The sequence below is a fragment of the Ranitomeya imitator genome, chromosome 3, assembly GCF_032444005.1.
Source record: "Ranitomeya imitator isolate aRanImi1 chromosome 3, aRanImi1.pri, whole genome shotgun sequence".
Taxonomy (NCBI): domain Eukaryota; kingdom Metazoa; phylum Chordata; class Amphibia; order Anura; family Dendrobatidae; genus Ranitomeya; species Ranitomeya imitator.
Window position 1 is genome coordinate 749,769,806 of NC_091284.1, and position 23,644 is coordinate 749,793,449.

General features: G+C 41.6%; 1 protein-coding gene across 1 annotated transcript in view; it reads left to right on the forward strand.

Annotated features, from left to right (window-relative positions):
• TRPC4 (transient receptor potential cation channel subfamily C member 4) overlaps positions 1 to 23,644 on the forward strand; it is a 413,435-nt gene that overhangs the window by 246,079 nt on the left and 143,712 nt on the right. Inside the window, exon 3 of the mRNA XM_069758936.1 lies at positions 20,718 to 21,236. Within this exon, the coding sequence (XP_069615037.1) occupies positions 20,718 to 21,236 (519 nt within the window). The remainder of the gene's footprint in view (positions 1 to 20,717; positions 21,237 to 23,644) is intronic.

Here is a 23,644-nt window from a genome sequence, read left to right on the forward strand (position 1 = left end):
CGTACACACAGCAATGCAGCTATCAGGGAGCCTTCTAGGGCAGCCCAATGAGCTACAGCGCTGAGGGGAAAAAAAAAAAAAAAAAAACTTCCACTGTCCCTGCACACCGAGGGTGGTGTTGGACAGTGCAAATCGCTGCAGCACAAGCGGTTTTGTGGTTAATGGACCCTGCCTAACGCTATCCCTGCTTCTGACAAAGCGGCAGCAACCTCTCCCTAAGCTCAGATCAGCAGCAGTAAGATGGCGGTCGGCGGGAACGCCTCTTTATAGCCCCTGTGACGTCGCAGACAGCAAGCCAATCACTGCAATGCCCTTCTCTAAGATGGTGGGGACCAGGACCTATGTCATCACGCTGCCCACACTCTGCGTTTACCTTCATTGGCTGAGAAATGGCGCTTTTCGCGTCATTGAAACGCGACTTTGGCGCGAAAGTCGCGTACCGCATGGCCGACCCCGCACAGGGGTCGGATCGGGTTTCATGAAACCCCGACTTAGCCAAAAGTCGGCGACTTTTGAAAATGTTCGACCCGTTTCGCTCAACCCTACTCATTTCATAATCTGCTTATTTCTGCAAGAAGTAAATAATGTTCTGGGTAATGAATGCTTATGTTCTTTTCTATATTAATATTCCAAAATCAAGAAGTTTATTTTATTTTAGAAAGGAGTACCGTATATACTATAACTAATAAATAGGTACATTTTTTATAGGATCTTTACACATTTAAATGGCTAAAAACACAATTAGGAAAATTAAAGACATCAAAGTTTTATCCTACATGAATTATTCCACTCTTCAATTCATGACCCATCTGCTCCTCTCTTCCTCCCAGCCAGGGACTTTTCAAGGTGTTGGATGATAGTTCTAATGATGACCCAGGCATCCTTTTTCTACATAGAGCTAATAAGGATTCAGCCAGTCTGTTTTTAATCATGTGATGTCATAGACCTAATGGAAAAGGGAACAATTATCTGGGTAGAAATGAGCAATTGTAAGTGCACTGTGCTATATAATATGACGATTGCAATGTAATAAGAGGACAACAACTTTTATGAGACGGCTTCTTTAACCCCTTTACCCCCAAGGGTGGTTTGCACGTCAATGACCGGGCCAATTTTTACAATTCTGACCACTGTCCCTTTATGAGGTTATAACTCCGAAACGCTTCAACGGATCCTGGTGATTCTGACAATGTTTTCTCGTGACATATTGTACTTCATGATAGTGGTAAAATTTCTTTGATAGTACCTGCGTTTATTTGTGAAAAAAACGGAAATTTGGCGAAAATTTTGAAAATTTCGCAATTTTCAAACTTTGAATTTTTATGCAATTAAATCACAGAGATATGTAACACAAAATACTTAATAAGTAACATTTCCCACATGTCTCCTTTACATCAGCATCATTTTAGAACCAAATTTTTTTTTTGTTAGGGAGTTATAAGGGTTAAAAATTGACCAGCAATTTCTCATTTTTACAACACCATTTTTTTTTAGGGACCACGTCTTATTTGAAGTCATTTTGAGGGGTCTATATGATAGAAAATTCCCAAGTGTGACACCATTCTAAAAACTGCACCCCTCAAGGTGCTCAAAACCACATTTAAGAAGTTTATTAACCCTTCAGGTGTTTAATAGGAATTTTTGGAATGTTTAAATAAAAATGAACATTTAACTTTTTTACACAAAAAATTTACTTCAGCTCCAATTTGTTTTATTTTACCAAGGGTAACAGGAGAAAATGGACCCCAAAAGTTGTTGTGCAATTTGTCCTGAGTACGCTGATACCCCATATGTGGCAGTAAACCACTGTTTGGGCGCATGGGAGAGCTCGGAAGGGAAGGAGCGCCGTTTGACTTTTCAATGCAAAATTGACAGGAATTGAGATGGGACGCCATGTTGCGTTTGGAGAGCCCCTGATGTGCCTAAACATTGAAACCCCCCACAAGTGACACCATTTTGGAAAGTAGACCCCCTAAGGAACTTATCTGGATGTGTGGTGAGCACTTTGACCCACCAAGGGCTTCACAGAAGTTTATAATGCAGAGCCATAAAAATAAAACAAAATTTTTTTCCCACAAAAATTATTTTTTAGCCCCCAGTTTTGTATTTTCCCTAGGGTAATAGGAGAAATTGGACCCCAAAAGTTGTTGTCCAATTTGTCCTGAGTACGCTGATACCCCATATGTGGGGGGGAACCACCGTTTGGGCGCATGGGAGGGCTCGGAAGGGAAGGAGCGCCATTTGGAATGCAGACTTAGATGGAATGGTCTGCAGGCGTCACATTGCGTTTGCAGAGCCCCTAATGTACCTAAACAGTAGAAACCCCCCACAAGTGACACCATTTTGGAAAGTAGACCCCCTAAGGAACTCATCTTGATGTGTTGTGAGAGCTTTGAACCCCCAAGTATTTCACTACAGTTTATAATGCAGAGCCGTGCAAATAAAAAATATTTTTTTTTCCACAAAAATTATATTTTAGCCCCCAGTTTTGTATTTTTCCAAGGTTAGCAGGAGAAATTGGACCCTAAATGTTGTTGTTCAATTTGTCCTGAGTACGCTGATACCCGATATGTGGGGGGAACCACCGTTTGGGCGCATGGGAGGGCTCGGAAGGGAAGGAGCATCATTTGGAATGCAGACTTAGATGGATTGGTCTGCAGGCGTCACATTGCGTTTGCAGAGCCCCTAATGTACCTAAACAGTAGAAACCCCCCACAAGTGACCCCATATTGGAAACTAGACCCCTCAATGAACTATCTAGATGTGTTGTGAGAACTTTGAACCCCCAAGTGTTTCACTACAGTTTATAACGCAGAGCCGTGAAAATAAAAAATCTTTTTGTTTTCCCACAAAAATTATTTTTTAGCCCCCAGTTTTGTATTTTCCCAAGGGTAACAGGAGAAATTGGTCCACAAAAGTTGTTGTACAATTTGTCCTGAGTACGCTGATACCCCATATGTGAGGGTAAACCCCTGTTTGGGCACACAGGAGAGCTCGGAAGGGAAGGAGCACTGTTTTACTTTTTCAACGCAGAATTGGCTGGAATTGAGATCGGACGCCATGTCGTGTTTGGAGAGACCCTGATGTGCCGAAACAGTGGAAACCCCACAATTATAACTGAAACCCTAATCTAAACACACCCCTAACCCTAATTCCAACGGTAACCCTAACCACACCTCTAACCCTGACACACCCCTAACCCTAATCCCAACCCTATTCCCAACTGTAAATGTAATCTAAACCCAAACCCTAACTTTAGCCCCAACCCTAACTGTAGCCCCAACCCTAACCCTAGCCCTAACCCTAACCCTAGCCCTAACCCTAGCCCTAACCCTAGCCCTAAGCCTAGCCCTAATCCTAGCCCTAACCCTAACCCTAGCCCTAACCCTAGCCCTAACCCTAACCCTAGCCCTAACCCTAACCCTAGCCCTAACCCTAGCCCTAACCCTAACCCTAGCCCTAACCCTAGCCCTAACCCTAGCCCTAGCCCTAACCCTAGCCCTAACCCTAGCCCTAATGGGAAAATGGAAATAAATACATTTTTTTTTATTTTTCCCTAACTAAGGGGGTGATGAAAGGGGGTTTGATTTACTTTTATAGCGGGTTTTTTAGCGGATTTTTATGATTGGCAGCCGTCACACACTGAAAGACCCTTTTTATTGCAAAAAATATTTTTTGCAATACCACATTTTGAGAGCTATAATTTTTCCATATTTTGGTCCACAGAGTCATGTGAGGTCTTGTTTTTTGTGGGACGAGTTGACGTTTTTATTGAAAACATTTTCGGGCACGTGACATTTTTTGATCGCTTTTTATTCCGATTTTTGTGAGGCAGAATGACCAAAGTGTCAGTACGATTACAGCGATACCTCATTTATATCATTTTTTTATGGTTTGGCGCTTTTATACGATAAAAACTATTTTACAGAAAAAATAATTATTTTTGCATCGCTTTATTCTCAGGACTATAACTTTTTTATTTTTTTGCTGATGATGCTGTATGGCGGCTCGTTTTTTGCGGGACAATATGACGCTTTCAGCGGTACCATGGTTATTTATATCTGTCCTTTTGATCGCGTGTTATTCCACTTTTTGTTCGGCAGTATGATATAAAGCGTTGTTTTTTGCCTCGTTTTTTTTTTTTTTTTCTTACGGTGTTTACTGAAGGGGTTAACTAGTGGGCCAGTTTTATAGGTCGGGTCGTTACGGATGCGGCGATACTAAATATGTGCACTTTTATTGTTTTGTTTTTTTTATTTAGATGAAGAAATGTATTTATGGGAATAATATTTTTTTTTTTTTTCATTATTTTGGAATATTTTTTTTTTTTTTTTTTTTACACATTTGGAAATTTTTTTTTAAACTTTTTTACTTTGTCCCAGGGGGGGACATCACAGATCAGTGATCTGACAGTTTGCACAGCACTCTGTCAGATCACTGATCTGATAGCAGTGCAGGCTGCTTCACAGTGCCTGCTCTGAGCAGGCTTCTGTGAAGCCACCTCCCTCCCTGCAGGACCCGGATCCGCGGCCATCTTGGATCCGGGGCTGGAGGAAGCAGGGAGGGAGGTGAGACCCTCGCAGCAACGCGATCACATCGCGTTGCTCCGGGGGTCTCAGGGAAGCTCGCAGGGAGCCCCCTCCCTGCGCGGTGCTTCCCTGCACCGCCGGCACATCGCGATCATCTTTGATCGCGGTGTGCTAGGGGTTAATGTGCCGGGGCCGGTCCGTGACCGCTGCTGGCACATAGTGCCGGATGTCAGCTGCGATAAGCAGCTGACACCCGGCCGCGATCGGCCGCGCTCCCCCCGTGAGCGCGGCCGATCGGCTATGACGTACTATCCCGTCCAGGGTCAGATAAGCCCAGGGCACCTCGACGGGATAGTACGTCTAAGGTCACAGAGGGGTTAAATAGGGTTGGGAGTCATCTCAGAGCCCAGAATGAATTACAGCTAGCTACGGTTCGACTCCTAAACCAGCCCGTGTACTTCCTGAGGATTGGCTCCTTAAATATATGATGTCACTGAGATGTTTATATCAATGGCGAACACTGTTTATTTTATGACCTATGCAATTATTATGATTTATAATAGTGGTAAAACCCCTCCTAGCTGGATGTTAATGGGTTAAAACTAGATAATTACAGTAGTTTAAGCAGAAGCAAGTCACATGTACTGATAAATCTACATGTAGCATCTGCAGATCAGCGAGTAAATGTCAGCATCATGTAGCCTACAGAGTTCAAAAGAAGCAGAAGGCGAGATAATTATTCACCAAGCCTAGGGATACAACACTGTTAGTAATTGTAGAAAAATATCTATTTGGTGAACCACACAGGGTAAACAGGTTATACTATAGTTTCCGAATATAGTATAATAAAATATAGCATACCATAAGTCACTGCAAAAGTACATGGCAGGGAGGGGGGAGGGAGCAGCTGGGTCCAGAGTTGAAGAGGGAACTTTCTGTTTCTAAATAGAGCAGAGAAAAGAGAACAATTATCTGGGTAGAAAGGCAAAATGAACAATTGTAAGTACACAGTGCTATATAATATGATGACTGCAATATATTAAGAATATCAAAACTTTGATGGGAGTGTTCTTTTCACCCATTAAATGCCACTGGCCAGTCATTAGACAGAGAAAGCCCTGTGATCTAGCGATTTGCCAAGCAGCTAGGAAGGTACCAAAAGTATGCTATTTCAGTACTCTTACTTATAAAGACCTATCACCTACTAAAAAAGATTATGAAGTAAAAGGAGACCAAAATTAAAAAAAAAAACACTTTTATAAGATATATATATAACTAGCTGAATAGCCCGGCATTGCCGGGGCATAGTAAATATCTGTGGTTAGTTATAGCACCTCACTTCTCTTATTTTCCCATCACGCCTCTCATTTTCCCCCTCACATCTCTCATTTTCTCCCTCACATCTCTCATTTTCCCCCTCACTCCTCTTATTTTCCCCCTCACTCCTCTCATTCCCCCCTAACACTTGTCATTTCGACCTCTCATCTGTCATTTTCCAATCACTCCACTATTTTCCCTCACACCTCTCATTTTGCACTCACACCTTTTCATTTTCACCTCACACCTCTCATTTTCACCTCAGTATATACATGTTTGTCATCTCCCTTATATATAGTATACACCTGTATGTCATCTCCTATATATAGTATATACCTGTATGTCATCTCCCCTGTATATAGTATATACCTGTATGTCATCTCCCCTGTAAATAGTATATACCTGCTGTATGTCATCTCCTCCTGTATATAGTATATACCTGTATGTCATCTCTTCTGTATATAGTATGTACCTGTATGCCATCTCCTCCTATATATATAGTATATACCTGTCTGTTATCTCCTGTATATAGTATATACCTGTATGTCATCTCCCCTGTATATAGTATATACCTGCTGTATGTCATCTCCTCCTCTATATACCTATGTGTCATCTCCTCCTGTATATAGTAGTAGCTGAAGAGCCCGGCATTGCCTGGGCATAGTAAATATCTGTGGTTAGTTATAGCACCTCACTTCTCTTATTTTCCCATCACACCTCTCATTTAGCACCTCACTTCTCTCATTTTCTCCCTCACACTTCTCATTTCCCCCCTCACTCCTCTTATTTCCCCCCTCACTCCTCTCATTCCCCCTCACTCCTCTCATTCCTCCTAACACTTGTCATTTCGACCTCACATCTGTCATTTTCTGATCACTCCACTATTTTCCCTCATTCCTCTCATTTTGCACTCACACCTTTTCATTTTCACCTCACACCTCTCATTTTCCCCTCAATATATACATGTTTGTCATCTCCCTTATATATAGTATACACCTGTATGTCATCTTCTGTGAATAGTATATACCTGTATGTCATCTCCTCCTGTATATAGTATATACCTGTATGTCATCTCTTCTATATAAAGTATATACCTGTATGGCATCTCCTCCTATATATAGTATATACCTGTATGTCATCTCTTGTATATAGTATATACCTTTATGTCATCTCCCCTGCATATAGTATATACCTGCTATATGTCATCTCTTCCTCTATATACCTATGTGTCATCTCCTCTTTTATATAGTTTATACCTGTATGTCATCTCCTCCTGTATATAGTATATACCTGTATGTCATCTCCTCCTGTATATAGTATATACCTGTAAGTCATCTCCTCCTGTATATAGCATATACTTGTGTGTCATCTGCTCCTGTATATAGTATATACCTGTGTGTCATCTCCCCTGTATATAGCATGTACCTGTATGTCATCTCCCCTGTATATAGTATTTATCTGTGTGTCACCTCCTCCTGTATTAGACCTCGTTCACACGTTATTTGGACAATATTTTTACCTCAGTATTTGTAAGCTAAATTGGCAGCCTGATAATCCCCAGCCAACAGGAAGCCCTCCTCCCTGGCAGTATATATTAGCTCACACATACACATAATAGACAGGTCATGTGACTGACAGCTGCTGTATTTCCTATATGGTACATTTGTTGCTCTTGTAGTTTGTCTGCTTATTATTCAGATTTTTATTTTTGAAGGATAATACCAGACTTGTGTGTGTTTTAGGGCGAGTTTCATGTGTCAAGTTGTGTGTGTTGAGTTGCGTGTGGCGACATGCATATAGCAACTTTTGTGAGATGAGTTTTGTGTGGTGACATGCGTGTAGCAACTTTTTGTCTGTCCAGTTGCATGTGACAGGTTAGTGTAGCAAGTTGTGTGCAGCAAGTTTTGCGCATGGCGAGTTTTGCGCGTGGTGAGTTTTATGTGTGGTGCGTTTTGAGTATGTGCAAGTTTTGTGTGAGGCAACTTTTGCATGTGTTGCAACTTTTGTGCATGTGGCAATTTTTCCACGTGTGCAAGTTTTGCGTGTGGTGAGTTTTCCATGAGGTGAGTTTTGCACGTGTGGCTAGTTTTGCATGAGCCTAGTTTTGCATTTGGCGAGTTTTGCATGTGGCAAATTTCACGCGTGGCGAGTTTTGAGCAGTGACTTTTGTGTTTCGACTTTTATGTGGCGAGGTTGGTGTATGTGTGGTGAAATGTGTGCTGAGGGTGGTATATGTGTTCAAGCACGTGGTAGTGTGTGGCGCATTTTGTGTGTGTGTTCATATCCCCGTGTGTGGTGAGTATCCCATGTCGGGGCCCCACCTTAGCAACTGTACGGTATATACTCTTTGGCGCCATCTCTCTCATTCTTTAAGTCCCCCTTGTTCACATCTGGCAGCTGTCAATTTGCCTCCAACACTTTTCCTTTCACTTTTTCCCCATTATGTAGATAGGGACAAAATTGTTTGGTGAATTGGAAAGGTGGGGTTTTGCATTTTCTTGCTTTTTTGACAGCTGTGTGACACAACCTGCTTGACCTGGAGCACGGTGTGGTATAGACTGGGTGTGTGCAGCATGGGAATCAGTGCAGCTGTCTTCATGCTGGAAGTAGTTGTGTGAGAAGATATGTAAATGCAATCCTGTGTATTATGGAGCAGAAGGAGGAGAAGAGGTTGGATAGAAATAGTGACTGAGGTAAATCCTGTCACAGTTTTCTCCTCAGTGTGTTCTGACTTCTGCTTTCTGTCTATATACAGTAAATAGAGACACAGATTGGTCCTTCATCAGCGTCTGAATCCTATTATTGCTAATTAGCCATTTACAAGCAGCTATGTCCTACTTTAGGGGATTAAACACTTAGAAGCATTTAGCTGTATCCTCCCCCTTCAGTGACATGTTATTTCATGGCTGATTAATATCGATATTGTGTATGGAGTAACACAGACTCCTATTAGGAGGTAGAGGATGAGGTAATTTTTCAGATTTGCATTTTGCTGATTCCTATTAGGATGTATTGTGAATTATAATTATTAAATCTTAGAATTTATTATTAATGTTAATATAACTTTTTTGTATTTCTCATAATTTATAAGCTCAGAAAAAAAGAGTACTTAAAAAATGCTGGTAGGCCAATATTGTCCCATACTGAAGATTAAATATTCACGGGTTCATTTCTTCCAAAAATATAAACAAGTAAAAAGAGAATAAAAAACTTATTCACCAAATTGGTAGCAAAAAAGGCAGAAAAAAATGCAGATTGACCTCCAAACTATAAACCATCACACACTGATAGATAAACAGGTTTTGGCTGTTAGAAGATAGTGACAAAAATAGCATCAATTTAGCATCACTGTACACATACTGACCCACTGAATAAAATTAGCATGCTATTTTAGACTGCTAAGACTCATGCAGTCGACCGTATTTTCAGCCCAAGTGCGATCCGACGAAACATCGGATCACATTTGGACCAATGTTATTCTATGGGGATGTGCACGTCAGCTTGTTTCCTAGGACATGTCTGAGGAAAAAATTGCAGCACGAACAATTGGCGTCTGATATTTGTATCGCACTCAGCCACGCAAGTCAATGAGTCAGTGTAAAAAAAATCGGACTGTACTCAGATGACATCCGAGTGCGGTCTGATTTTCACGGACTGACAGCATGGAGAAAGTGGAGAAAAGTTTTCATTCCATCTTACCCTCGTCCAAAAAAATTGATCACACTATGGTCACCTTTTTGATCAATCTCTGATCAGCGTGTGATTAGTATAATTGGTCCAATTCTCTTGAATGACAGATAATTTGGTGGTGTGACCCTAGCCTTAACTAAAGCATGAGGGGAAAAAAAGATCCTTCCAAAATATGCTTTTTTCAGCAAAAAAGTCATCACATAGCTCTGTTGAATACAAATTCTAAAAACAATTTAGGCTACATTAACATTAGTGTTTTGCGGGGCTGCGTCGGGCACAGCCGCGGTGACGCATGCGCCATGCGCCCCTATATTTAACATGGGGGGCGCATGGACATGCGTTGTCTTGCGTTTTGTGATGCATGCGTTTTTTTTGCGCAACAGATAATGCTGCATCATGCAGTTTTTTCTGCGCCAAAAATCATGAAAAAATGAATGCATGCGTCACAAAAAGCTGCGTTTTTGCATGCGTTGTGCGTTGCGTCGCCGACGCAGCACCACAAAACGCTAATGTGAACGTTGTTAGGAGTCGAGTTTCCTCTGCTGCACAGGGGGAATCTCGATCCGTCTCCGCTGCGGTCTCCCATTCTCCTCCAGCCACAGTGGAGTCTGCTCAGCAGGGACGTCGCTCCCAGCGTCTCGCTCAGTCTGACTCTGTGCAAAGAGTTACTGCTGCTTCTCCAGTCTCTGCCATTAAAGTCAGTGCTGGTCAGCAGCGAGCGGACTTCTCTGGGACTAAGTCCTTGTCTGCACGTACTGAGCATGCCCAGGGTAAGATCTCCCGTTGGAGATCGAGGGTCATGTGCTCAGGCTCTGCAGCACATTCCATTGGTCCTCTTGGCAGGTCTTGGAAGGGCAAAAGTGCTGTAGCCACTTCCTGTGCTGCAACTATATAAACTGTGCATGACCGCACGGCCATGCGCTAGTATTGTCTCATAACGTTATATGTGTGTGTGTAGATGAATGTATGTCGATGGATGAAAGCTCCTAAATATCCCTCCCTAGAGTTGTTGTCTGCTCGCGGATGTTGGTAGCTATCTAGCGCCCGACTAATCATCTGCACGATACACACATTACAGCGTCCTCTTGCTGTGTCCGCCTGTACGGCGCCGTGTGCTTGCCTTGCGCTTTCCATACCCTAGCCAGTGTGGTTGGTGGCGTCCGTCTGTGCGGCATTGCTCGCACTCCTGTGCATTTATATATTTAAACTTAGTTTCCTTACACACCCAGTTGCGGTGTAGTGCCAGCGAGGGTCTAATCGGACTTCAATCCCAGTTGGGGTTAAGTACGCTGACTACTCGCTCGCGCTTTAGGTGCGGTACCGCGATCCTGTGACGCAACAGGATTGCTCCCTTCACGCTGGGTGAGGTTGAACCCACGTGTATATACTTTAGTGTACCGCCATATAGTCTGTATTTACTAGCAGCAGGTTTTCACCTGCACAGTGGACTCCGGACTGCGAACGCATCTATATCACCTTTCTTGGTGCGTTCCGCCAGTCCTAACAAACGTAGCCTTAGGAGTGAAAAAGTAAGACTACATTGCCGCAGTTAGCTTTTGGTGTGTTTTGATGTTGCATAATTGTGCTGCATCAAAAACACCTTTTCTTAGAGTTCCAACAAAGTTGATGGGATTTATAGAAATCCCCAGACCAATGAGCATCTTTTTAGCACAGCATTAACTGACCTGCGGTGCATATTTCAAATCCGCAGCATATCAATTGCTCTTGTGGGTACGCTGAGTTTTCTGTGTGGTATTTCACCATAGACTTACATTAGGTCGCGAAATTCCACAAGTTAAAATATACAAGTTTTTAGTGTGTTTCTGCTGAGGAAACGCATCAGCAACCCATGTAATCCGCACCGAAGTATGTCAATAAAGTTTTGTCAAAGCCAAATAAGAGGAAGTATCAAAAACAAAGCAGCTTTATTTAAATGCTGACATACCAACAAGAGACAAAAAAAATGCAGCGTCAAAAACACAATAAAAATGCTTGTTAAATAATGCAAGTGAACTAATTTAAATTATAGGTGCAGAAATGGTGCAGAAATTCTTCAACATCAAAAACTGAAGAAAAGCTCATAGTGGGAATATAGCTCAATCATTTCTGCCTCCAAAGAAGTCAAAATGACTCTTCTGGCTAGATCTGTGGAAAGTCAGCAGCGTTTTGCAGTAAAATAAGCCAATGTTTTGGTTACTGGAATCCATGGACTATCATTGTGATACCTGAACATATATGGTCCACACTGGCTTCATGATTAAGGTTCCCAAATGGAAATATGAAGAAGCTAGATTATTAATCTCACTGAGGATCAAGACTATGCTGGTGCTATCTAAGTTCTGGTGATGAAATAAATACATTTCTGGAATTATTGCTTCCTAAATCAATGGTGAAAGCTACAAAAACATATCGTGAATTTTCATAATGGGTACATTCTGCATCATGACATTGTTTCATGTGTCTGTGAGTTATTAGGCCGTGTTGTCCTATTCCACTAGGTTGCTCTGTAAAATGATAAATGTTATGTAGTTGGCATTTCATATTTTGCACAAGAGCCGGTGAAATCTGGTAATTATGCCGCTGATAACAGCTCAGCTCCTATTTATATGTCTGTCTGGAAACCTGGCATTTGCTTTTCAAGCCTGTCAAAGTCCTGATAAAAATAGCGGATAAACGGCTTCTGCTCCACTCATTTCTGATGTTACTGACCATGTAATTGTATATTGTCTGTATTTTTCAATTCTCTGTTGACTTATTTTCCGCTTTTTGCTCAATTTATTCAACAAAATTGCTCAAGCAGCATAAAAAAAATCAGTACTACAATTTCATCTAGAACATTTACTCAGATTAAAGCCAGGTTCAAACGGCCATAATAAAACAAGGGCCAGTCATCTTTGCAAATTGTGGATAGGTTTGGCTCTGAGTGCACGAGCTGCCTGCTGTTAATGTGCACTAGTCTGGTCCATATATCTGCCAAAAGTAGTGTATGCTGTTTTTTATTCCAGATAGGCCGGGATCACACATGCGAGAAAAACGTCCGAGTCTCGCATGGTAATACCCGGCATTGCCGCCGTCACTCAGGAGCGGAGCGTGAGGCCGCATGTATTAATATGCGGCTGCACTCTCCGCTCCTGAGTGACGGCGGCAATGCCGGGTATTACCAGGCGAAACTCGGACGTATTTCTCGTATGTGTGATCCCGGCCATAGACTGTTGGTCAGTGTGGAAAATCGCCCATGTGCACTGTCACATTGGCTATAGTGGATGAATGTGCTCTCTATGTGCGGTCCATGGTGCACATGTACAGCACAAGCCCAAGTCATTCGCTCATTTGAACAATCTATAAGGCTGCATTCACATTTTAGTTGTTGGACTGATTTTTCTCCCATGTGTCATCATAGTTACTTCCAAGTTGCTTCTGTTTTTTACCCATATCTGTTATTTTTTTCACTAAAGGCCCCTTCACATTTAGCGACGCTGCAGCGATACCGACAACGATCCGAATCGCTGCAGCGTCGCTGTTTGGTCGCTGGAGAGCTGTCACACAGACCGCTCTCCAGCGACCAACGATACAGGTAACCAGGGTAAACATCGGGTAACTAAGCGCAGGGCCGCACTTAGTAACCCGATGTTTACCCTGGTTACCATGCTAAAAGTAAAAAAAAACAAACAGTACATACTTACCTACAGCCGTCTGTCCTCCAGCGCTGCGCTCTGCTTCTCTGCACTCCTCCTGTACTGTCTGGGAGCCGGAAAGCAGAGCGGTGACGTCACCGCTCTGCTTTCCGGCTCACAGCCAGTACAGGAGGAGTGCAGAGCGCAGCGCTGGAGGCCAGACGGCTGTAGGTAAGTATGTACTGTTTGTTTTTTTTTACTTTTAGCATGGTAACCAGGGTAAACATCGGGTTACTAAGCGCGGCCCTGCGCTTAGTTACCCGATGTTTACCCTGGTTACCAGTGAAGACATCGCTGGATCGGTGTCACACACGCCGATCCAGCGATGTCTCCAGGGAGTCCAGCGACGAAATAAAGTTCTGGACTTTATTCCGCGACCAACGATCTCCCAGCAGGGGCCTGATCGTTGGTCGCTGTCACACATAACGATTTCATTAACGATATCGTTGCTACGTCACAAATAGCAACGATATCGTTAACAATATCGTTATGTGTGAAGGTACCTTAAGAGTTCGCTCACATCTGAGTGTATAAAGCAGCTGAGATTCTCAGACAGAGAAGTTGGAGAGTGTCAGGCGAGTTTCACGCTTTCCTTTTCCTCACCTACCATCTGTATGACATGCGTATGCAATCCACATACAATGTCTTTTTTAAATCAAATTTTTCATACGGTAATTCTCTGTCATTTAAAGCTAGTTTTCTAACTAATTAAGCAATCTTGTATACAGAAATAGATAGATCTCAGTAATATACTGTATGTAATTAGTACTTTGCATATGTAGTTTTCTGTACTTGTTTTTAGCCAATAAAGAAAATAAACAAATGGTGTGGGATCCCCTTTATTTTTAATAACCCAGCTAAGGGAAAGCAGATAGCTGTGAGCTGGTATTAATAGTATGGGAAGAAGCCAATATCTATGCATCTTCCGAGCCAATTAATATCAGCTCACAGCTAATAGCTTAGCCTTTACTGGTTATTACAAAGGGGACTAAAAAAAGATATAGGGTCCCCACCGGTTTGTAATAATCAGAAAAGGCTAAGCAGACAGATGCGGGCTGATTAGTGATGAGCGAATGTACTCGTTACTCGGGATTTCTCGAGCACGCTCGGGTGACCTCCGAGTATTTTTTAGTGCTCAGAGATTTAGTTTTCCTCACCTCAGCTGAATGATTTACAGCTATTAGCCAGCATAAGTACATGTGGGGGTTGCCTAGTTGCTAGGGAATCCCCACATGTAATCAAGCTGGCTAACAGATGTAAATTATTCAGCTGAGGTGAGGAAAACTAAATCTCCGAGCACTAAAAAATACTCAGAGGTCACCCGAGCGTGCTCGGGAAATTTCGAGTAACGAGTATATTCGCTCATCACTAGGGCTGATATTAATAGGCTAGTAAGGGGCCATAGATATTGGACCCCTTCCCAGACTAATAACACCAGCCCTCAGCAAACACAGAAATGGTGCAACCATTAGATGTGCGAATTCTGGCACTTAGCCTTGACTCTTCCCCATTGCCCTGGTACATTGGGAATCAATGTAATGGTTTTGGGGTTGATTTCAGCTTTTGCAATATCCGCTGACGTCAAGTCTCCATTAGTAACCCGCAGTCAAAATAAATATACACACACAAAAAAATAAAAATAATCCATCAGGGCCCACCATAAATCCATAATAAAGAGGTCCCAGGACGATCCCCGACTCATCCAGAGGCTGTGATGAGCGGTGACGTCAGTAACATGACCGCTCGCCATGGCCGCCGGAATACACTGAGAGTAGCAGACTGCAGTGATAAGCGGTGACATCATTAGGGTAACCAAAGGTCACAGCCGACACTTTTCATGGTAACCTCTGTGTGATCCACCACCTATGAACTGCTTTAACTTTACTGACTTCACCAATCACAGTGTGAGAACTTTCTCACTGAAAAGATATGTATAAGACTCAGATCTTCTAGGACTCTATCCAGCCCATTTTAATCTCATTAATGCTAGCCTTAGAAACAGATGGTAACCTGATAGTAACCAACAGCTCATTTAATAACATCATACTTTGATAGACATTTAATGTTTTTGCAACAATTAAAATATCATTCAAAGAAATAAGGAGGGCACCACTGCATAATAATTGGGATCAACCTACTGCATACCAAAAAGAGAGATCACCTAAAAATAGATACACCATGCGTATCATCACTAGGTTTGTGGCTTAATCAGGGGCAGAAGTAATGAAGCCTCACCCCTAATGCCGATACACATGGGGTCTACTTGTCAATGTCTGTCTACTTGATCTCTGCATATGTATTTTTACTCTTTGAAATCATTTGCAAATTATGCCAGCAGTGTGATTGTTGTGCAACCTTTCTTGATTCAATTATGACACTTTCATCCATAGGGTTGTATTATCTATCGTTCATCCTGATACTTATTATACAAAATTGTTCTATATGCTCTTGTTTATCATCTGTCACGTTGTTCTTCTTGATGAATGACTGCATATTATCCATTGGGCAAATTTATTTTCTGCCCTTTTGTCTCTATGCACTTTGCATAATACTGGTCCTTACTTTGGGGCTCAGGTTAATGATGCAGTGCCTCTTGAATTACTGGATAAGCTGTGATTAGGGGTATATATCAATATATTTGTATTAAGATGGCAATAATTTGGGTTTCCTAAATCATCATATTGACAGACAAGTTAGACCCACGCACTTTACTGATGTGGTCTGGACTACTCAGGTTACAGCCATTTGTGGTTTTTAAAATGTTTTGAACATGTCTTGTTTGGATTGTATGTTAAACGGAACCTGTCACCTGAATTTGGCGGGACTGGTTTTGGGTCATATGGGTGGAGTTTTCGGGTGTTTGATTCACCCTTTCCTTACCTGCTGGCTGCATGCTGGCTGCAATATTGGATTGAAGTTCATTCTCTGTCCTCCGTGGTACACGCCTGCGCAGGGTAATCTTGCCTTGTGCAGGCGTGTACTATGGAGGACAGAGAATGAACTTCAATCCAGTATTGCAGCCAGCATGCAGCCAGCGGGTAAGGAAAGGGTGAATCAAACACCCGAAAACTCCACCCATATGACCCAAAACCTGTACCGCCAAATTCAGGTGACAGGTTCCCTTTAATAAACATTTACTATTTTTAGTTGATTCTTCAATTTAAACACTTTTTTCTTCGTATTTATTTAAAAAAAATAGTCCAAAAATTATCCCTCTTAGTCATTTATGATCAGGCAGACCAGTCTGTGAAAAATACTGAAAACTGATGACGTCACTGTAAGAGGTAACATCATACTACTGTGGCTCCGATGAGTGATGTGCCATATACTCCATAATGCCCTCCCGCTAATACACTTGCCAGAGGTAAAAAAAAAGGCAAATTGTGACCTGCATTTGATAGTAATACTGCCTGGACACCTGGTGCCAGTGGTGTTTGTGATCTTTTGCTGTTTACAGTTTTTGCGTTATTAGCCTTGTTATGTTTTTTTTTCTTTTGTATTCATTACCATTGCCAATTTATCTTTCACTATACATTTTTACATTTTGTTCAACACTACATTAAACTGTTGAAAAACGTTCAACTCCAATTATTCAAACCTTGCCAAAAAAGACATATTAAGAAATTCTAAGTAAATACAGGTACAAAAAGAAAATTGTGGCAGCAGGCTGGAGTATTGGTGTGACTAGTATGGTTGTCAAATTGAACAAGTAAAACAAATGTGCAAAAACTGACATGCACAGATAAATGTCTACATTTAAAAAAGAAATTCCAAAAAGTGACTTCATAAGAAATGTTAAGTACCCCTTCAAAAAAACAGCAATAAATTGTTTCTAAAACATACATAATTTGTGAAATAGACAGTTGCAGTTAAAAGTCTAGATTTGGGGGAATTTTCTTTTTAATTAAAAAAAAATATATTTCCCCTTTCATAAATACTGCACAAGAAATGCAAAAACTCAGTACAGTCTCTTCTGACAAACACTCTGTCTGATGCTGATTTAAGATTTTTTTTCTCTGTAAAAACTATTGTGCTGTTTTTATTTTGTTTTTATTTAATAAAGAAAAAATTGTGAAATTGCAGCAGAACAAATGCCAGCTACACCATATCACTGATTAATCACAGTGTCTAGCATTGCTGCTGGTACCTCTTCTATCTCTCCCCCTATCAATTGAATCTCTTTATTATTTGCACACTACTACTCGCATTGCTGTCTTGAGTATTTGTCCATTGTTTTATGTTTTTGTCTTCCTACCTCTATTACTGAATTTTGACATCTGACAAACTCTCACTATTCTAAATTCACTCTAAAATGGCTGCTGCATTCCCTGCCTAGACTTTAATACAAATAACAAAAGACTGACTGACACATCCAAGCTAGTGTGAATAAGTGCATACTAGGAACAGCCACCTCCATATACAATATACAAAAAGAAATGCACCTATTCACACTAGCACGGAGGCGCCAGTCAGTCTTTTGTTATTTCTATGTTAGCTCTCTGACCAAGCACAATATTTGGTGGTTTTAATTACAGCAGGGTCCTATCTACCCACAAATGCAGGCTTTACTGAGAGATGTATCCACATTCACCCAGGAATTCAGACTTCAGCCTAAGAGAGATATTCACATTATATATGTGGGGACCCATCAGTTTTGAGACCACCTTGACATTGGTTGATGGGCAGGCATGAATTGGCCAAATTATTTGCTAAGAGTCTCATTTTTTCCTAGTATCCAGAAGAAGTATTCCTATTCATATTTAATATATTTCACATTGACATGTTTTATCACAATAGAATGCAACTTTTTTTTGTATATAGACTTTCATACAGACTATAATAGCACCTGTGATGTGATAGCTGCAAGGCATTATGGGGGAAACACATATGTTCTTGCCTAAGGTAATGTAAGCTTTCTGTGGCTAATGCAGTTTTCTACAATGTGTAAAAAGGCAGGCATCTTTTTGGCAGTTCATTCTAATCGAATTTCAAATTGTTCAAATTTTCCGGGACCTGTGCAACTCATAAAATTCGACTTAAATTCAGTTTGCTCTTAATCAGTCATCTCTGGCAGCAACATCTGCACTATTCCATTGTGTCTTTAAGCAGTTTAGCAGTGAAGGAGGTAAAAGCTGGATATCAACAGATGTAATATTGATTTTCTGCCCTAGCTAAGGACAAAATTACAACTAAGCAATAGGGTCAACTCTTTTAAAGCAAAGAACTTTCCAAATCAAGCAATGCATTATGTAAAGAGTCATTAGTTCTAATGAGTGCTCTTAAAGGGGTTATCCAGGACTTTTATATTTATTTCCTGTGGGCTAAGAACTTAAGAGCGGTTCTGCCGACGATTCTCCTGCTTCCTGTGGTGTTATGTGGACAGAGCAGCTCCTTCTTTTCGACTGTGCTCTGTCAGTGCGATGTTACTGCTGACATCATGCTGATTGACACCTCTCAGTTAGGCAATAGGGAGCTGGATGTCAATCAGCATGATGTCAGAGTTCTTACTTGCAGAATGCACCAAATAATAATTAGAGATTAAATTAGGTGCGTCCGTAGTCCGGGGTCCACAGTGCAGCTAAGACACCTGCTGCTTGGTAATGACGGACTATATGGCAGTATAGTGTGAGTACACACACAGGTTAGCTTCACCCGGTATGAAGGAAGTGAACCCTGTTGCATTACAGGGACGCAATACAGCACAGACAGCACAAGCAAGGTGACACAGAACTCTGCTCCGAGACTCAGGATAAGAGTCCCTCTAGATCTCTTGCGCTCAACACCCCTACTGTGGTGCCAGGGAAAAAGCTAAATAAGGCTACGTTCACATTAGCATTTTGCGTGTTTGCGTCGGGTGACGCAGCGGCGACGCATGCGTCATGCGCCCCTATATTTAACATGGGGGATGCATGGACATGCGTTGTGCGACGCATTCGGTTTTTTGCCGCAAGCGTCGGGCGCAGAAAACGCAACAAGTTGCATTTTTCTTGCATCCAAATTTCGGCAAAAAACGACGCATGTGTCGCAAAACGCAGCGTTTTTGCGTGCGTTTTGGTGCGTTTTTATTTGCGTTTTGCGTTGTGTCGCCGACGCAGCGGCGCACCATGCTAATGTGAACGTAGCCTTAAACATTTACCGCACAGGAGTGCGTGCAGCGCCGCTCTGACGGATGCCACTAACCACCCTAACTAGGGCCAGGAAAGTGCACTATCTGTGCATGGCGTCGCTCTGGCGGTCGCTGCTAACTAGATAGTATCTTGTGCTAATTTGCAGGATAGCACAGGCGGGCGCTAGGTATCTCTACCATTTGCGAGCAGACAACAACTCTAGGGATGGGAATGATTCAGAGCTTTCATCCATTGACAGGCATACATCCACACACAAAAGTTTACACTAGCGCATGGCTGAGCGGCCATGCAAATCTTTTATAGTAGTAGTGCTCCGGGACCTTCCTAATGGTCCAATAGGAGCCCCAACAGGACCTGGGCATGTGACCAATGGGAGGTCGTCCCGTGGGCATGCTCAGTGTGGGAAAAGCAGGACTTAGTCCCTGAAATGCCTGCTCCCTGCTGATCAGTGCTGGCTACAAAGGCAAGCGCACAGTATCAGCCTGAGCCAGAAGCTGTGACCGATGTCTCCGCTGAGCAGGTTCCACTGCGGCTGGAGGAGAATGGGAGACTGCAGTGGACATGGTTCAAGATTCCCCCTGTGTAGCGGCGGGAACTCAACACCTAACACACCCATACACAAAAAAGTCAGAAAAAGTTTTTCTTAAAATCACTGTAAATCCCAATGAGTTAAATATTGATGCCCTATCCATAGGACATGCATGTCATATCAGATTGGTCGGGAGACAACACCCGAAACCCACACTGATGAGCTGTTTTCAGCTCCAGCAATGTCCAGATGTAAAGCTGTAATAGAGCAGAACAATACAGCTCCGTTCACTGTGTAATGGTAATTCTTGAGCACTCCAGTTCAGCTCCTAATCAATAGATCCAGCTGGAGCTTAAAACAGCTGAGCTTCTATTAATGACCAATTCTAAGTAAATGGTCATAAATAGTGATGAGCGAATATACTCGTCACTTGAGATTTCTCGAGCACGCTCGGGTGTCCTCTGAGTATATTTTAGTGCTCGGAAATTTAGTTTTCATCGCCCCAGCTGAATGATTTACATCTGTTAGCCAGCATAAGTACTTGTTGGGGTTGCCTGGTTGCTAGGGAACCCCCACATGTAATCAAGCTGGCTAACAGATGTAAATCATTCAGCTGCGGCAAGAAAAACTAAATCTCCGAGCACTAAAAAATACTCGGAGGACCCCCGAGCATGCTCGAGAAATCTCGAGTAACGAGTATATTCGCTCATCACTAATAAACATAGTAAGCTTTGAGAATCCTTTTACATTTCTCATGTTGTTAAAAATAAATAACATGTTTTGGGAAATTGCGTAAAACTGAATATGTAATATAATAATGTAATATTTTTTTTATATTGTTTGCGTACAGGTTCCTCCAATCCTTTTGGATAAACAGTTTTCTGAATTTACTCCAGACATCACCCCAATTATTTTGGCAGCTCATACAAACAATTATGAAATAATAAAGCATCTTGTTCAAAAAGGAGTCTCAATCCCCAGACCACATGAAGTGCGCTGTAACTGTGTGGAATGTGTTTCTGGATCTGATGTGGACAGTTTACGGCACTCTCGATCAAGACTTAACATCTACAGGGCATTGGCGAGTCCTTCTTTAATAGCACTGTCAAGTGAAGATCCTTTTCTCACAGCATTCCAGCTGAGCTGGGAGCTACAGGAATTAAGCAAAGTGGAAAATGAGTTTAAATCTGAGTATGAGGAGCTATCAAAGCAATGTAAGCAATTTGCTAAAGATCTGCTGGATCAGACAAGGAGCTCAAGAGAACTGGAAATTATCCTCAATTACAAGGATGATGGCAGCATATTGGAAGAGCAGAGTGGTAATGACCTGGCCCGATTAAAATTGGCAATTAAGTACCATCAAAAAGAGGTGAGCACTCATTAGTAACATAATGCAATGTTTTATTATGTACATATAAGGAGTTTGTTTGCAAATAGAAAACAAGCTTACCATGCTTTTTGTCCCTTAAAAATGTATCTCACTTTGAGCTTTCTTAAAGAAAGAAAATAAAATCTGTGACATTTTCTGGCTGTAAACCTACTGAATTTATTAGAGGCAAAATGTTATGATTAAAGGGTTTGTTTATATACTGTAGTACATAGTTACATAGGTTAAAAAATCACCTAGTTTCATCAAGTTCAACCTTTCTCCACCAATTGTACATTTCGTCACTACTTTAGCAATAACCCGCGATGTTATGTGTATCATGGAAATCCTCCAGCCCTTATTTAATAGCTGTTCTGTGTCTGCTATTACTACCTCTTGTGGTCGGGCATTCCACAGTCTGACTGCTCTAACTGTAAAGAATCCTTTCCTATTTAGCTGTGGGAATCTCCTTTCTTCCACCTGTAATGAGTGCCCCCGGTCCTCAGTACGGTCTTTGGAAGGAATAAGTCACGTGCCAGTGTTTTGTACTAGTCACACATATAGTTACACATGTAAATGAGATCCTCTCTGAGGCATCTTTTTTCTAAGCTAGACAAGCCCAACTTTTCCAAACTCTCCTCATATGAGAGGCATACCTACCGTCCCTTGTAATAATCTAGATGCCATCGTTGAAGCGATTCTAATTTCTGAATGTCCTTTTTAAAATGTGGAGCCCAAAACTGGATCCCATATTCTAGATGTGACCTCACAAATAATTTATAAAGGGGTAATAATACGTTCGGATCATGGTATTTTATCTCTTTTTTTATACATCCTAAAATCTTGTTTCCTTTTGTGGCTGCTGCTTGACATTGAGTACTGCTGCTCAGCTTACTTGTAACCAGAATACCCAAGTCCTTCTCCTGTTCTGTAGTCGCGAGTATACTCCCATTTAATGTATATGCAGTGATAGGATTACTCTGTCCTAGATGCATTACTTTACATTTATCTACATTAAATCTCATTTGCCAAGTGTTTGCCCATTCAGCCATCTTATTTAGATCGTTTGGCAATATTGTAATGTCAAGGTCCAATTTTAATATCCTACATAGTTTGGTGTCATCAGCAAAGACTTTACTCTCAATTCTATTCACTAGGTCATTAATAAAGAGGTTGAAAAGAATTGATCCTAGCACAGATCCCTGCGGTCCCTACTGGACATGTGTCTGATTTTTTGTGTATATTTGGTACGCAAAAAACACTCAGCCTTAATACAATACATTTTAGGCACATTTATTGCATTTATCCCCAACCTGCACAAACTCCTTATCATGCTGATACCCCAATGCTGAGCCGCTGCTGCTATGTGTCACTATTACTGCACCTACTGTGTGGTACTGCGTGCCTTTTAATATTCCTCCTACTGGAGCCCTAAATTTCCTGTTCATTGCAAAAAAATATGATGTCAGCAAAAGTTCCTCCACAGTACTCTCCACATGCACAGTATGATGGCCCTACTGTACCCTACCTGTCAACTCCCCCAGAAAATGATGGCGACCCCAACACAGTATGATCCCCCAACTGTGACCTTCAAACAACCCTCCATGCAGTATAATGAGCCTACATACAGTATAATTGTCCAACACGTCTCCACACTGTATAATGGTCCCCTACACAGAACTCCACACAGTATGATCGACCCTACACAAACCTTCACATTGTATAATTGATTGCATACAGTATAAAGGTTCTCACATAGCCCTCCAAATATAATAGCCCCCACATAGTATATTAGTATAGTATAATGCACCCCATATTCTTTCATATAATATAATGCACTTTCTATTGTTCTCTATATAATATACTGCACTTTCTATAGTCTTCTATATAGTATGCTGCACTCCCCATAGTCCTCCATATAGTATACTGCACACCCCATAATCCTCGATATAGTATATTGCACTCCCCATAGTCCTTCATATAATATACTGCACTCCCAATAGTCCTCCATATAGTATAATGTTCTCCCTATAGTTTTCCATATAGTTAAATGCACTCCCCATAGTCCTGCATAATGCACTGCCCATTATCCTCCATATGGTATATTATATAATACACTCCCCATAGTCTCCATATAGTATAATGCACTACTCATAGTCCCTCATATGGTACAGTGCTCCCCATAGTCCTCCATTTAGTATAATGCACTCCCCATATACCTATATATGGTATAGTAAGCTCTCCATAGTTATCCATACAGTATACTTCCCTCCACAGTCTTCTACATAGAATAATGCACTCACTAAAGTCATCCTTTTAGTATAATGCACCCCCCTTAGTCCTCCATATGGTATAGTGCACTCTCCATAATCCTTCATATAGTATAATGCACTCTTCACACTATTCCGTAT